Genomic DNA, 15952 nt, shown 5'->3' on the forward strand with positions numbered 1-15952 from the left:
TACATCAGACTCCTGCTATAGATGTGTCTGATATGAAAAGCATGTCAAACATTTGGATTACTCTTATTTGTTGGGCTTTTCCTTTTAAATAGGCCTTAAAATATTTGTAAAATACTGATAACAGATCTCTTCCTGTCAATAAACCAGATAAAGGGTCAAATATCAGCATACACGCTTGATGACTGTGGCTTAATTTAGAAATATCTGCTTAGAGGAGTTTCCCTCATTCACAAAATCAGAGTGAAAAGATGGGAGTAAATCTGTAAGTATTGTAGAATAAGACCATAGATATTGATTCAAAAGTAAAAAAGGATGTACTTACTCTCTTCAGAAAGCATCGGGCAAGAAGCTCAGGGTTTTCAATGCAATTTTCTATCTCCTTCAGGAAAATCCTGAGAGATAGAAAAAAAAAAGCAGAGAGTAATGTAAAATCCCACTCACATTGTGTGTTAGCTTCTGTGTAAATCCAACTTAAGGCCTTCAGTTTTGTGAAGATTCATTGGAGAAGGTAGCAGTTCTGATATACCAATAAATAAATATTTTAGAAAAATGGGCTTTGGCTGTCACCTGATTCCCTAAATCACAAACATTATCAGGTTTTCACTGCTCACAAGCATCTGCAACATCTGATTCCTCTGGTTATTGAAATTTGTTTCAGATCTGTAGCCCAAATACCTGTTTTCCATTTGGGTATGAGGATTTTTCAGAACAGCTAGAAAAGACAAGGATGTTCTGTGAGATGCAGTTGCTCAATCAGCAAGCAGTGAAAATATGGGATGTAGTCCAAAGGCTTCTGCAGTGACAGCCAATTCACTAAACCTTTAGGGAAAGAAAGACTGGGCTTGCAAAGGGAGAGGAATGTCTTTCTCTAAATGGAAGACACAATATTTGAAATAATATATAAACTGGAAAATCATTTTTCTACTATGTATTAACTACTCTGGCATAATATTAAGATTTGCAAAAGAGATTTTTAAAAATTTATTTTGTTCAACTGTTTGTTACATCTTACACGCAATTATTATTCAAAAGAATTCCTAAATTCCCATTTTGGGTACAGCCAGTTTTGCTTAAGCAAGGCTAGGAAAAGCAGAAAAATTATAGAAGTTGCCCTTAGTTTTGTGTTCTGAAAGCTGATTGCAAAAGGGTTAATCTTGTTCATAACTTGTATTCTGTAGTTATGGGCTCTGGATTTCCTTGTCCACAGTATGGATGTGGCTTCTTGTGATTTTATATAGGGATAAAAAGAAAAGTAGTATCAAATATACAACATCTTCTGATCTGGTAACAGAAATACAGGACAAATAAGATGAACACTAAGAAAACTTCCTCACAGAGGTGTTTTGCCAGTTAGAAAATATCAGGATTTAGTCCTGTGACATCTACCAGTGTACCAAGAGAGGTGGTAAAATACTGACCACAGAGGACATTCAAAATGGATCCTGCCAGGGGAAATCACTGGTAAATGCACAAAGGGTGCAATTTTCACCCAAAACAGATGAAATAGATTATCTTGGAGGTGTTCTCTACACATGGGTTTCATAGGACACACACAGATGAGGATGTAAGGAGGACTTTTCCTGACAGTGTTTGTGTGGTCATGACAAAACACCTGACAGAAAAGGACTGGACATGATGGACCCGAGGATGCAGGACAACCACCAGTTCCCATGTACCTGTTGTGGAAATAGTAAATTTCTGGGAGGTTCCCGAAAAGAATTTCCTTCTTATTCTGAAGTGCAGATGGAATCAGGTGTACTAAATTTGGATTGTCCATTTCTGAAGCATAGCCCTGCAGAGAAGAGTGGAAAATAAAACCAGCCTGTTTTTAGCTGGGAAGAAGTACTGTGCTCAAGGCACTGGAAAGCCCCAAAGTCCATGTGCTTTTGTTTTCCACAGAGCAAACAAAGCTTCTCCCATGCCTGCTGCTTTGTTACTCCCATGAATTTCTGATGCTTCTGATTTTCCCCAGAGATTTTACCCTGTAACTATGCAAACACATTTTTACCATAAATGAACAGGTCACAAGGTCAATAAAAAGTATATGAAATTAATGTGTCTAAGATTCAAAAACCATGTGGGTCAGGTAGGGATGAAGACTTCTAAGATTGACAGACAGATATCTTTCTGCTACTTTGCTTCATTGCACAAGAGTTAGTTTGGATTTATTTGTTGAACTGTGACATTTGGATTGACTAGAATTTTTTGTCTCTTGTAAAAACTGGATTGTGTTTCTTCAGTAATAACTTTCAGAGATCCTCTCTTCTTGAGAGAAGAACATTTAGACTTTAAACTCAAGATTAATATTTAAATTACCAGAGTTGCCAGCTCCCACAGAACAATAAAATAAAGAATCAACATGTCCCTAAAGTCCCAACCATGACTGATCCCTAGTCAGCTTCTGTCTTCACACAGATTAGGGAGGACATACACACCAAGTCTGCTGATATCCTATCAGTTTCAAAAGCTCAAGAATTATATTTGCAGAATGAGCAGCTTTTTTTTCTGTGTTCAAGCTCATCAATAAAGATGAGCAGGAGGGGTGCCTTCCTTTTCCTCAATCATTTTCCAAATGTGCATTCACAGAATTAAGTGTCTGGCCCCATGGACATCAAAGGTGCTCCTTCTGAGATCTATTGGTAATATTTTGAAAAGACATTATTAACTCTTTCACTGTCCATAATTTTCAGAACATGTAAATTGTCATTCTGTGGGCTGAGGCCAAAGAAGGTGCTTTTTCCTTTAAGCCCTGAGGAAGGATGTTCAAAATATCCTTCCCATTCTCCAGCTCCAAGGCTGAGCTATCTTTCCAACACAGCCTGTGTGTTATAAACAGGAGGTGGGAGTGCTCAGCCTGTGAAGGATGTGAACCTGCAGTAATTACTGATTACTTAGGGGTTAAGCACCAGAAAAGTAATTTGAGAAAAATTTCTTACCTCTATTATACTCTGAAGTTCTTCTACATAAACCCGTTCTGTTTCTATCAGCTCATTGATTATGTGGCTGAAAGACAACAAGGTAGAGTCATAGTGTTAACCAAGCACATGTGAAAGAAAATAAATGGTATTCCTAAGATATTCCTGTTTATGCCTTCTGCAACACACAAAAACCCTCTGAAGGTCATTTTTCAGTACTTCAATATTTTGTCTTGTTGATAAGGTTAGAAGACCTAAACACATCTTGGACTGTAATTTTTTTCAGCTCATTTTAAATTTCATCTTGGATTCTTCTGTCATTTTTATACCTACAAACTGAAAAAAATTCCCAAGAAAGGAAAAAAAAGGTTTCTCTTCTAAGAATAACTAATATTCAATAAATAATAAGAGCTATGATAATGTTTGTGTTTCATTTATTTTACAAAATAAACAAAATCTAGACTTCCATCCTTTAATACAATGCAAAAACAGGCAACAGCATGATGTGAGAAGTCTGAAAACATAAAAGTAGGTTAGAGTAAAATATTTTTACTATGTTTTGGACTTTTCATTTCTCATATTAGTTTAATGCTCCTAGGTAACTTGAAGACATATATCTTGAGGATGGCTGACTTATTTCACAGAAACATGAATGTAACCAATTCACTTTTGGACAAATAACTAATTAGATTTTAAAATAAAATTGCATTAGATCTCTCATGTTTTTATGCATCCAATGTCCCATACTATCAAGAAAGTGTTGCCTTTGGTACTGTCATGAGCAAACTTTTCAGGGTAGCTCCTGCAGAGGTTTGAGCAGCAGGAAAGCACAAAGTACCTGGTGTTCTCTTCCTGGCCTGTGCTTCTCGAGTCTTTAAGCACAGCTACCCCAAGCCAAAACACATCCCAGAAGGACACTAGGGAATAATGTCTAGAGGATCTGGAGTGTGGCCAGCCATAAGCAGCACACAACCTGAGGCCAGCAAAGTGTAGGCAGCTGCTGGCATCAGCACCAGCACGTGCATCCATCCAGCGTGTCCCTGCACTCCCTGCCTGTGCCTGGCTGCCTGCTTGGTGTGTCACACCACCAGCCCTTGAGAACATGAGTCACATCTGCACTGTTGCATCCACTGCAAGGGGATTTCCTCATTCTTCACAATTTTTATGATGTCCTTTTTTTTTTAACAAAACAATTGCACTTCTGATAAAGCCTTCTTTGAATGGTTTGGCCAAGCATTTGAAAATAAAATAGCCATATTTCAGCTTGCAGTTTGAAATGCAAACTTACTGACTAATGCATTACTAGGCTACTACAATAGATTCACTGGTTTCCTTTGGATTTCCTCAGTGCTTTTTCAAGGAAATGTGGTTTTCTAGGCAAGCTGGGGACCACTTATTCAGGTCTCAAAGGCTATAACTCCTTTATGGACCACTTCTTAAGAAACATCATAAATACTGAGAAAACTAGACCCTATGTGCAACTGGTGTTTCAAATTTTGTTATAAAATGGCTGGGATTTCATAGCCGTCTTGACATAATGCCTTAAATTGCAGTGTCTAGCATAAGGTAGGACAGTGGATGAGGGCTGTACCAGTGTTCCCCAGGCCACACTCAGGTCCCATTGACCATCTTGCACTGGCTGTGGGCTCCTGGGGACTCTCTCTCCTCCCTATCAGGTGTCCCCAGTTTGGGACCCCCCCAAAATGTTCCATTGCTGATTGTGCCAGGTTCAGAGCTTCTCTGTGTCTGTCATGGGCAATGAGGGGGACTCAGCACACACCTGCTGCCAGGATCACATTTAACAAAAACATGAGGCAGCAGTTAACAGGACTATTGCCACAGGCAGCTCTTCCCACTCCCTGGATTACTAAGTTAGAAGTCATTTCTAGTGTAACTGAGATGTGTGAGGTAAAGAGGCAGGGGAAAACTTCCACACTGTATTGTTCATTCATTTCAGAGAAATTTTACAAGGATTTGAGGTTTGCATGGCAGCAGTCCAAACACAACAAAACTCTGAGATGGCTGAAGTTTATGGGCAGTTCTCACAAAGGTAACTCCTCACCAGGATCATTCCCAAGTAAACAGGCCATCTCAGCAGGGATGGTAAAGAACCAGAATCCAAGATATCCCTAAGGTCCTATCTGTAGGATCCTTGTTGCTGGAAAAACTTCATTCCACTCGGGTATACTTGCTGCTTCCCTGGTGAAAGAGACTTTCACCAAGCCAGCAGAGTTAGCCAAAGCCAGAATATTCTGGTTCCAGCAATACCTGCCCCAGTAGCTTTCCTGACATGGTAGTAGTGATGTGAAACTGCTCAGGGGGAGGGGTCCTAGCAGAGGGAGCTCAGCCACCACTGACCTGGCAGAGCCCTGTGCATGGCAGGACCCAGAATTAGGGTGAGTTTGTGGCAGAGACCACACACAGACTCACTGATAGGATGGTGTCAGATGTTCCTCCAGCAAAGGAAACTTCTTGGTATGAAACGCAAATACTGTGCATGAACTAGCTCACACTTGCTTAAATGATTGATCTGGGTTTCTAAGGAAACACTGTAGCCTTAGCTACAGCAAGACCACATATCCCACAAGGGGGATTTTACAGAGCTGGCATTTGAGCAGGTTTTTCTCACTTCAGCAGCCCCGATATCCTGTGGCCCTGCAGCACTGAGATCTCATGTATTGAGCCACTTTCCACCACTCAAGCTTAGACAAGTCCTGAAGTGCCAGCACAATATGGATGATAAGAAAGGAGAAACCAAAAAGAAAACTATTTGTTTGCTTTGTCCATAGCGCTGTCTCTGGCAAGTTAGTCATGCCATACTGTTGTGAAGAAAAAAAATTATTTCACAGAGGAAGCTCCTCAGCAAGGGTGAGAATATAGAAGTTGCAATGCACAACAAAGCACTGGGGAAAGCCTTGTTTTTAGCCAAGGCTGTAAATACAGCCTTGAAACTGAGGTAAACTCTGGTATTAATTATCACCCTTGGCTTTTAGAGATGCATTTCTCTATCAGCTGCTGCCTGTGTTGGTATTTAGATCAAAGGTAGCTGTTTGTATCACTTTGGACTGTGCAAATAGCAATTAGCAGTGTTGTTGCTATAAGCTCACCCTGCACTGTATTGTTTTGTTGCAACAAAACCTTGCCAATTGGTATTTATCTGAGCTGGCTTCTTTGGGTAACTGCTTCTAGAAGGTCCTCACCCCAGTGACCATGAAGCAGACACATATCAGACCATTTCATCTCAGTAACTCTTTCCTCCTTCTTTAATAACAGAAGGAGAAAGAGGCCTAATTGAATGGCTGGCCAAGCTCCCCAGCAGTGTCAGGTCATTCTGCACGTCTCTGTCACAATAATTTTGATAGGATGGTTTCTCTGCTGTGATATGTGCTGCCTTTAAAAACCCCATCAAATATAATGAAACACTAAGCAGGAATATTATCTAGAGATTACCACAACCTATTAATATCTCCTCTGGCTAAATCTCGATTGCATTGTCCTCATACAGTTACTATTTGTGCATCCTGCTCAGATGACAATATAAACTAATTCAGGATTTTTGTTTCCATAGCTGTGTTTCTCTAACAAACTCATTGGCTCACCTCCACTCACAGATCCTGTTTCTCTGCCAGGATTTGCTATCACAGGTGCCTGTCCTGATAAGGAGACTTCTCCCAGAAGAGAAATTGAAGCCACCAATTAGAATTAAACCAGTGAGCTTTTCTGAAAAGAACTCCAAGCATAAATCATAACTGGTGCTCCAAAATTATAGTGCTGCAGAAAACCTGACTGCATGACAGGTGTGGAACCAGCAGAAATGGCACTCATGCAGGAGCTCTCCATATCTGTCTTACAAAAATACATAATGCCTAGTAGATTTAACAGGAGCATTTTCAACAGCCAGAACAGCAGAAAATGGGTATGCAAGAGCAAAATATTTAATTTAATAAATTAATTTTAAAGAGCACTCGAGCACTTTTATAAATATATCTAATATAGAGAGCAACTTAAATTGAAAATACTGGCTCTTTTAATACCTAAGGCTTCAAACACAATAGAAAGGACTGAAATAACTTGTGTGCAGTGCAAAGGAAACAAAACACAGAAGTATCAATACTGAATAGACTTGGACTTAAAGGAAGTCAGAGTGAATAATTTATTGGCTTGCAAAAATTAGCACACTGATAAAAACCTCCCTGGTCCAGCACTCTGGCTAGTTCTAAATATTGTGAAATTTCTATTTCTGAATGTAAATAAATTTAACAAAACTGTTTTTTGTTTGTAATCTTTGGTACCTTCTTTGTAGGTAGTATATGATGAAAGTCTCACTATTGCAGTAGAAACAGAATCAGCAATAAATATCACAACCAGTTTCAAATTAGAAATCTCTACAAGAAATTCTGAGTGGTCTAATCATAAAATCTCAAAATTATCTCAGTGCTACAGAATGAAATGACAACATGTCAGTAACTGAGTAGAAGCATCTTCCATTCCACCCACAAAACTGCATTTAAAAGGATTTTCTTTTCTTCTCACAGGGCTAAAAAGGCCTTTTTCAGTTGAAAAGTATTCTCAATTGAGGTTGTGCAACAGTTCAAATTAAATTTGAGTAATGAGTCAGTTGCTGTACTTTACCTAAAGTGGAATAAAAGATCATTCTGGACGTAAGAACATTTGTTTCAACAGAACTCATTGTTAGTTGATACAGTATTTGGTATTTGTTAGTTGATAGAAAATAGTTCTGATTTCTCTGCCACGTACTCCATTTTTTTTTTTCCAATGAGAGCAATGCCTTGAAAGAATGATTGTTTTTAAAGTACATTTCAGGGCTGCAAACAAAACCCAACTAAGTAACTTTGAGAAGCATAAGAGATTTAGGTAGTACACTCCACCCCATCTCAAAATTAGTGTCCTTTACTGAAGTTATTGTAATTGCCTGTTGCAATGTCAAATGGATTTCTCCAGCTCTTATGGAATTTCTTCTGAGGAGTAGGACTGCATCTTTGTTAGAAATATATTTCACCATCAAAGTCACCATTTACAATATTTTGCTTCTTCTGAAATTATCTGAACTCTTCACATAAAAGGAATTGTCCCACATTCATTGTTCCCAAAACAAACGACCTTGGGGAAATATTTTTATATATCTTAATTAGTTGACCTACATTAGACGAACCAGAGCATAGTTGTTAATGGAGAGGTAAATTAATTAAATCACCTACAGAAAGGAATAATATGAATAGAGGACTAAAAGTCACATAGGAGTTGTTTCTCATCTCAGCTGTGCATCTACACTGAGAAGATGTCTGAACCCAAATTTGAGCTATCTTTAGACAATGTTGATGCTACAGACTGGTCCTTACTGTGAGCCAAAAAAACGAACACAATAGCTGTGTACATATTTTGTCAACTACCCATATTTGTGAACTACCCATCAGGAGCCCGTGGTGATTTTGGTTTTAATCTTCCAGCTGCACTGTTTCTACTTGGTGATAAAGATACATTTTGCTCTGTGATATATCAGCATTGAGTAATCAATTTGCTAAGAGCAGGTGAATAATTTATACACAAAAATAGTGTAATTACTACAGGTTATTAGTAATAGGTTGTATTATATCAGATTATAGTAGGTTGGTAGTAAATTAAGATCCATAGAAACTACTACACACACATGCTTGTGAAATATCTGATGTAACTGAGACACTGCAGGTTAACAGGTTGCTCCCACACTGTGCAAACTTTCATGTAATTACTTTGTTTGCTTCAGATCATGAGTATTTACATGCAAGCCACAGAATTAACTTAATTACTCAGTTCAGCATTCTTCTTTAGAAATATAACCCAGTCAAAAGAAAATGTGGTGATTTCCTGGGGCCAGGCAGATCTAGTACAGCGACAAACCATGTAGCATAAAGGATTTAAACTGAGAACAGAGGAGAAAGATATAATTCTTCCCTACACTTGATTAAGGATTTGATCTGCTGAACTAAAGCCAGTAGGGGTACTTAAGTTTACCATCCAACAAAGGAAGCTGATTGCTTTTTAAATGTAGAAATACAAACATATGCATAAAAGTAAAGGTAATTAATATAGTAACACTGACATTTACTCTCATACTTGTTTTTGTCCAGTAATGATTAGAACATACGCTATGAATATATATCATATATGTATATATCAGTGAGATATATATGTGTGTGTGTATCAGTCACAGCTGATATTCAAAAGATAAGGCTTCTGAAATGATGCACTTTAGATTTTGCATGTCCTTGTGCGGGAAATTCATGGTGTTTTTGTGTCCTGCTAGTAATTTCTTTCTGGCTGCCTTTTTCTTAAAAGTTGAAAATAGAGCAGGTAAAAATTGTCTAGATATATAATAGTTTCTGATTTCTAAAAAAAAAACCAAAAAAACAAAAAAAACCCCATATTTTTTCTATGCCCACTCTGACTTTTAAGACAGCAACTACTTTCAGATTACATGCTGCATCCTTTTTCCTTTCCTTTGTAGATACAACAATATCCAAATACCAATTGACCTCATTAAGCAAGAGATCTGATAAGGGCTGACAACACCGTGGATTTTCCCACAGGGTGGTAAAGTACTTTTTCCATAACAGCAAAAGTTACAGTGGTAAAACCCCAAAACTTTCAGACAGACAAGACCAGCAATATAAAACTCAGAAGTAGGTTAAAGGAAACTTATCGGATACTGTTTACACTGAAAATTAATGCTGACTGCTAGAGCTCAGGATCTAAGTAAACCTAAACCTAAACCTAAACCTAAACCTAAACCTAAACCTAAACCTAAACCTAAACCATGGCCACAGCCTCTCTCCAAAGTTCTCTGTAGTCTTGGGTGGATGTCCTTGGTGGGTATCTCAGGTGTCTTGGTGGGACAGAGGATTTGGGCACATGTGACTCTGTTCCCTACAAATTCCCACACCACCCAATCTCTTACTGCAGAGCATCTCTGACAGTGCTCTGACTTGCATGTCTCATGCCTGTGGTACTCACTCATCCCCTGCCTGTCCCTGCAAGGATATTTTCTGCTGTACAGAGCCACTTTCAATTGGGATGCAAAGGCTTAACACAAAATTATTGTTTACTCCATGCAAATGGCAACACAGGTTCTATCCTGAAGGGCCAACTTCTTCAGGAGAAGAGCATCATTGGTTTTGACTCTCATGGCAGATCTGCCTTTGATAGTTTTGTTCTGCAAGACTTACTAATGCCATTTAGGTAGAATGAAGAATTTTATTAGTAAAATTAATAATAATAATTAATCTTACAGACAGGTCTGAGTTTATGTTGGAGACAGATGACCAGGGAAATTCATGTTGCATTTGGAAATGAGAGGATAGGTTTGGTGATGATGCCTCATCCTTTGAGAGTCTGTATTTCAAGCACTGAACAGGATGCCTGGGAAAGTGGTAGAGTCACCATCCCTGAAGTTATTTAAAAGTTGTGTAGATGTGGCACCTGGGGACAAGGTTTTGGTGGTGGCCTTGGCAGTGCTGGGGTAACAGCTGGACTTGATGATCTTAAAGATTTTTTCCAACTGAAATAACTCTATGGTTCTATGATTTCAGTCTGAGATATGACCCTAAGGAAACTCCATCCTGAAAAGTCTGCTTTTTCCTTTAAAAGGACACAGCATTGTACCAGATTTACAATCTATGGTCCTCCAGTCCAAACTCTAGTGTGTCTTGGGCCACATCTTCAAGACTCAGTATTCTTTGGGGCCCAGGAGAAATAAACCCAGGTGTTAGTTACAACAGCACAACAGTTAGTGACAACGGCAATGGAACGGGGAAAGAAGATTCTGATGAGCTCAAATGGAGTTTATGAGAGTAGCTGGAACACATATTATGCTTTAGTTAATCTTTTGTTGGCACATTTACATCAGTCAGTAGCTTGTGAACTGCCACGGTGAGGACAAACATCCCTTTTTTGTGTGTCATGCTTCCTCAGCCGCAGTAATCTGGGCCAGAGGGGCAGGCAAGGATCCTGCCATCTGCTGCCACCACACTCCACCCAGCAGGGAGGGGGAATCACAGCTCTCAGCAGCACCTACATCCACTTACTAAGCTACACTTTGGGCAACCCTGTTTGCCCCACCCCAAACCACTGCTTGCAGAATTTAATGATAAACTTAGAGAAACAGGGAGAGACACTCTTGGAAGATATTCCAAGCTTAGAAAGAAACTTTAGATAACTGTCAGATAGACTCCAGCTAGAGAATGTGTTCAGAAGGCCACTTTACTCAGTAGGAAATTCAGAGGGAAGCTCTCACAATTGCAGATTGCATGAAACTGGAAGGATATTGTCACATTTGGGTTTCTTACTTTTTTCTCTAAGCCACTGCTAATGGGGAATGTCCAAAATAATACAATGGGACATCCACAACAGCCATTCCTGTCCTTTTCTCCCCAGAAGAACAGGGAACTTGGTTTATCAGCCTCAGTGGCTGCTGCAGGTGTTACATAAGCCTTGCCTATGTGGGAAATGCCTTGTTTTGCCACTCCAGTGTTTGCAGTTAGAGCTGCAGAGCTGCCTGGCACAGGTGAGAGCACTACACCAGGCACAGCTGTTCCACAGATTGGAGCTGTTGGTGTTCTTTGCTCACACAGGAAACCTGGCCTGACCCACTGCTGGGAGAGCCAGCACAGGCAAATAGAACTTAGGCACTTGAACCAAGAAGAGCATGGTCAGGGTCACAGTGTTTAGGTCTAATGCAGGTCAGGTGCCAGGAAAGCAAGACTGTCCATGCCAGTTTGTCCAACATGGCTATTAACCAGGGAACAGTATTTGAAGACAGATTTGTAACAACTAGAAATGCAAGTAAAGTATCAGTGTCCTCCAACTAGAGGTTACAGAGAAAGATCAGCAACAGTGTATTGAATAATCTGCATATGCACAGGAACTTTGCAGAGTCTACAGAGGAGCTGCTGGACAGACTAGTCATGTTATGTAAAAGAGAATTCCTTTCTAGACTCTTAAAAAGAAAGAATGTTCCTACTGGATGAAAAAATCCACAGGAATTTTCAGAAGTGAATACAAAATTCTAAACATGATTACGTTGCAAATCTTCCAAACCTAGTTATTAAATTCCTACTTAATGAGCAGCTTGTTAAATGCAGGAAGTAAAGTCAGCAGTGATTTACTGCACAGTGCAATTGATAAATCACTGCTCCATTCAATCACTCACTACATGGGACTGAGTGATCTCCCATCTGCTCTGTCCTGTTTGCTGCTGTCCTGCAAACCATGCAATTATTTGGATCAGCTCAGTGTGGGTGTAAGTCACTGACATCTGATTAGGCAACATGATGTGATCTTTGTGCTGTTGTGAATAACTGTGTGGAGTGCTCAGAACTCCTTCATGAGATAACTGACACACAGGAGCTGCTTGTTTTTAACTAGAGTTTAAAAACAGATTCCATTGAAACTGGTGTGAATGTGCAAAGGGAAGGCTTTGGCAGCTGTCTGGAGAATTTTGCACTCTGAGAGGTGTGATTGCTCCTGGTTTGTTTAGTGGTTTCCCAGACAGGAGACTCTTTACAGAGAAAGCAGCAGCACCTAAATTGAGGTGGTATAAAATCACACCAGTTCCTCTTCTTCTCCTTCTCCATCCATCACCTTGGCACTTATAACAGGGCTAGTTTCCTCTGCTCCTTGGCTTGTGCCTGTATTACCTGGGATTTTGAGGTGTCCTTCATGCAAATATATAAAGGCCAAAGATTGTCAACCTGCCATGTCAGAGCAAAGTCAGGTTTTTATGGAGAGATGAAAAAGCTGCAGTTAGGAGAGAAACAAACATAAAACTTCAAGTCCACATGGGATTCTTCAGAGAAGATGCATCCAGTCCTAAGCCAACACAAGCTGCCTTTCTTTGCATGTGTTCTGCAAACCCTGAGTTGGAGTGAAGGAGCAGACCTTTATTACTGCCCTGGATAGGCAGAGGAAGAGGAGGAAGATTGCTGCTCATGTGCTTGCAGAAATTTTCAGTGCTTTTCAAGTGGAGCACATGCATTTCTGTGACATGGTACACAGAAGATATCTCTGTGCCTGAACCAAACCAACCATCCAAGGTGTGCATGTGGCAGCTGCATTCCAGGAGCCTGCCCAGAGCCAACAGGCAGCAGAACAACTGCACAGAAAACATGTTGAGGAATTCTTGGAATTTCTGAAGAGCATTAAAATAACCTTAGTATCCAATAGCAAGCAGGTATGAAAGATAATAGCAGAAGTGACTGCTTAATGGTCTTTCATATTCGATTAAGTGCAAATTTTGTAAGACAACACATTGAGAGTGTTTTTTTCAGCTTTCCTCTACCTCCCAGACTCTTTGGGAGCAAGAACACAAGGACTTCAGGAAGCCTCCATAATACTCAGTCATCTACTGCATTGTAACAATAAGATTTTTTTTCTCCTGTTCATAATAATTTTTCCAGTTCCCAGAAATATTTGGAACTCTCCCCTTGCTATTCTCCACAGATTTCTATCAGCAGTCAGATCTCCCTACATGGCAGCATACACTTCACTTCAAAGATCTTCCCAACCCTTTAGGCTGTAATTAGACTTGTAAGTGCTGGAGCCAATCTGCCCAACAGGAAAACTTCTCTGAAAACAAAGATTTTGTAAAAGTTGAAAGAGATGATGGCAAACAAGAAATGCCTTGTGGCTTCTTGAAATTTCTCCTGCTGACTGAACTTTCATTAAGTCTGGTGAAAGAAAACAGCTCCCTGTGCCTACTGATAAACCCAAAAACATGGTTTGTCTTTTAGAATGTAGATTCCACAAGTTATTCCCCTCTACCAGCTGGAAGTTTTAATGAATCTGGAATTAGACTGGAAAGACATGCTGTTGGGGTCCTACTGTAAAACTCACCAAAATCACCTTCTTTCAATTGTAACAGAAGTCTTGTATCACACATGTATCCCACATACACACTGACTGGAAACCTTTGCAATGGATCTTACTTATACCATATAAAGGGGGTAAATTGTTGTCCAGTCTGGAAAAGAAAAGGCTTTGGGAAGACCTTTTTAGGACCTTTCAATATATAAAGGGAGCTCAAAAGAGAGAGGCACTTACCAAAGCCTAAGAGTAATGGTTTTAAACTGGCTGAAGGCAGATTTAGATTAGATATCAGGGGAAATTCTTTACTGTGAGGGTGGTGAGGCACTGGAACAGGTTGCCCAGAGATGCTGAGGATTACTCATCCCTGAAAGTATTCAAGGCCAAGCTGGATGGGGCTCTAAACAACCTGATCTACTGAAAGTTCTCTGGCCATGGTAGAAGAGCTGCGCTATAAGATTTTTGGGTCCATTTCAACCCACACTAGTCTATGATTCTAATATTTATCTCTGCCTCCTGTAGAAGCTCTGCATCTTTGGCCAATAGCTAATGAAATCAGGAAGCTTATTTCTTTCCTGCCATACATGGCTCTGATGATTACAATAAGCTCTTGAACACCAAAGCTTTTAGTAGCGCTCCCTGAGCTACTAGTATTTTTGACACCAGTCCACACCTAAATTTAGCAATTCCCAGACCTAATGTCAGCACAACTTTGCTATTGCTGATTTAGAATAGGGATCTGGCACAATATTCTCATTCTGAAAATAGCTTCTGATTCTTTACCCAGGGCAGAAGTGCTGTCCTGTTCTACCCATACAACCTGATGATTTAGTGATAAACTTACTCTCACGTTCAGAGTGATGCACAGACTGATTTATGGAGGTCCCCAGTCCTTGTTAGATCAATAACACTGACCCAGATAATATGATAGACTGAACCTAAAGGATTCTTAGATTTAAATAATATCCAAATCCACAGTTGAAACCTGTCATTTAAAGGCACAAACACCTTCAGGCACACAGGCTACACACTCCAGGATGTGAATATGCAAAGTGACAGCTGGCTGCTGGTGTGCAGAAGTGATCCTGGATACTCCTCAGGTTTCCTCAGTATGCAAAACAAATTTTATGTGAATGTTCAGAGGACAAGCAGTGAGTCTGGACTGTGTACATGCTTGGAGACTATTTTGCATGTGTACAGAAATGTTCCACCCATAGGTGATAGCTGAGGTCAAGCCTTATTCTTAAACATGACTCTCTTTCATTAAAGTCACAAAAATGATACCCCACACACCAAACCCTGGAACTGGTAATTCATGAAGTTAATTCTATCTGAATATAAATGTAGGAGAGATCACTGTCTCATAAGGATTTAATTCAGAAAGAAGAGATTATTCTGCTTATGTGACATGGCTCAACTGAGTACAAAACCACCAATGCCTTGCAATTTTTTTATTATTCAACAGTAATAGACCTAAATGAAGATGAAACATAAATAACACTGTAACTGCTGCCACTGCACACTGATCACTTTGAGATGTGCTTGCAAGTGATTTCTGTCAGGGCCATATTGACCATTCACTGAGAACACCAAAACCACACACAAGATTTGGGGGGTCATCCCATGAAAAGAGTGAAACTGTGTTCAGAAAGTCCTGGAACAGATGTCATACTTCCTTGTTTTCAAAATGAAGCACTATCACTGCCCAACAATCTCCCAGCCGTTGTTGTGAGGCAGACTAGAAAAATGCTAGCTTTATCAGATCCAAAGCAAGCCAACCAGAAAAATATTCCAAATTTACAGGAAATTCAGTTTCCTATCTGATGGGGATTACCAACATCACCTTTTTGGGTGGAGTTTCTTGATCAGTTTATCCAGTCCATAACTACAAAGGAACAACTACGTATCTTTGCATGGTCCCAGCCTTTCCATCCTGCCCCTTCCTCACATTTGACAGTGAGTGTACACCAGCATGCACACTCAGGTAAAATGGTGAGCAAGAGGAGTTGACCCAACTCAAAACCAAATTCACAAAAAAGAAAAAAGAAATAAGGTCTTATCAGCTGCTCAATTGCCAGCCCTGTAAAAGAGGTACGAAGGGATTACATGAGGAGGGGATGGGGAGAAAGCAAAAGGTGCAGCAGCAGCCCTAAATGAGCTTAGAGATTGTGAAACCATTT

The 15952-nt window shown here is 39.8% G+C and overlaps 1 protein-coding gene across 9 annotated transcripts in view; it reads right to left on the minus strand.

Moving 5' to 3' along the window:
* MCF2L2 (MCF.2 cell line derived transforming sequence-like 2) overlaps positions 1 to 15952 on the minus strand; it is a gene marked incomplete at its 5' end in the record, with an annotated part of 148945 nt that overhangs the window by 38307 nt on the left and 94686 nt on the right. For all 9 annotated transcript variants that reach the window (XM_079314853.1, XM_079314851.1, XM_079314850.1 and 6 more), the window contains 3 exons: positions 323 to 392; positions 1677 to 1792; positions 2937 to 3003. In XM_079314853.1, coding sequence (XP_079170979.1) covers positions 323 to 392; positions 1677 to 1792; positions 2937 to 3003 — 253 coding nt within the window. The remainder of the gene's footprint in view (positions 1 to 322; positions 393 to 1676; positions 1793 to 2936; positions 3004 to 15952) is intronic.

Source organism: Erithacus rubecula, assembly GCF_903797595.1.
Source record: "Erithacus rubecula genome assembly, chromosome: 11".
Taxonomy (NCBI): Eukaryota; Metazoa; Chordata; class Aves; order Passeriformes; family Muscicapidae; genus Erithacus; species Erithacus rubecula.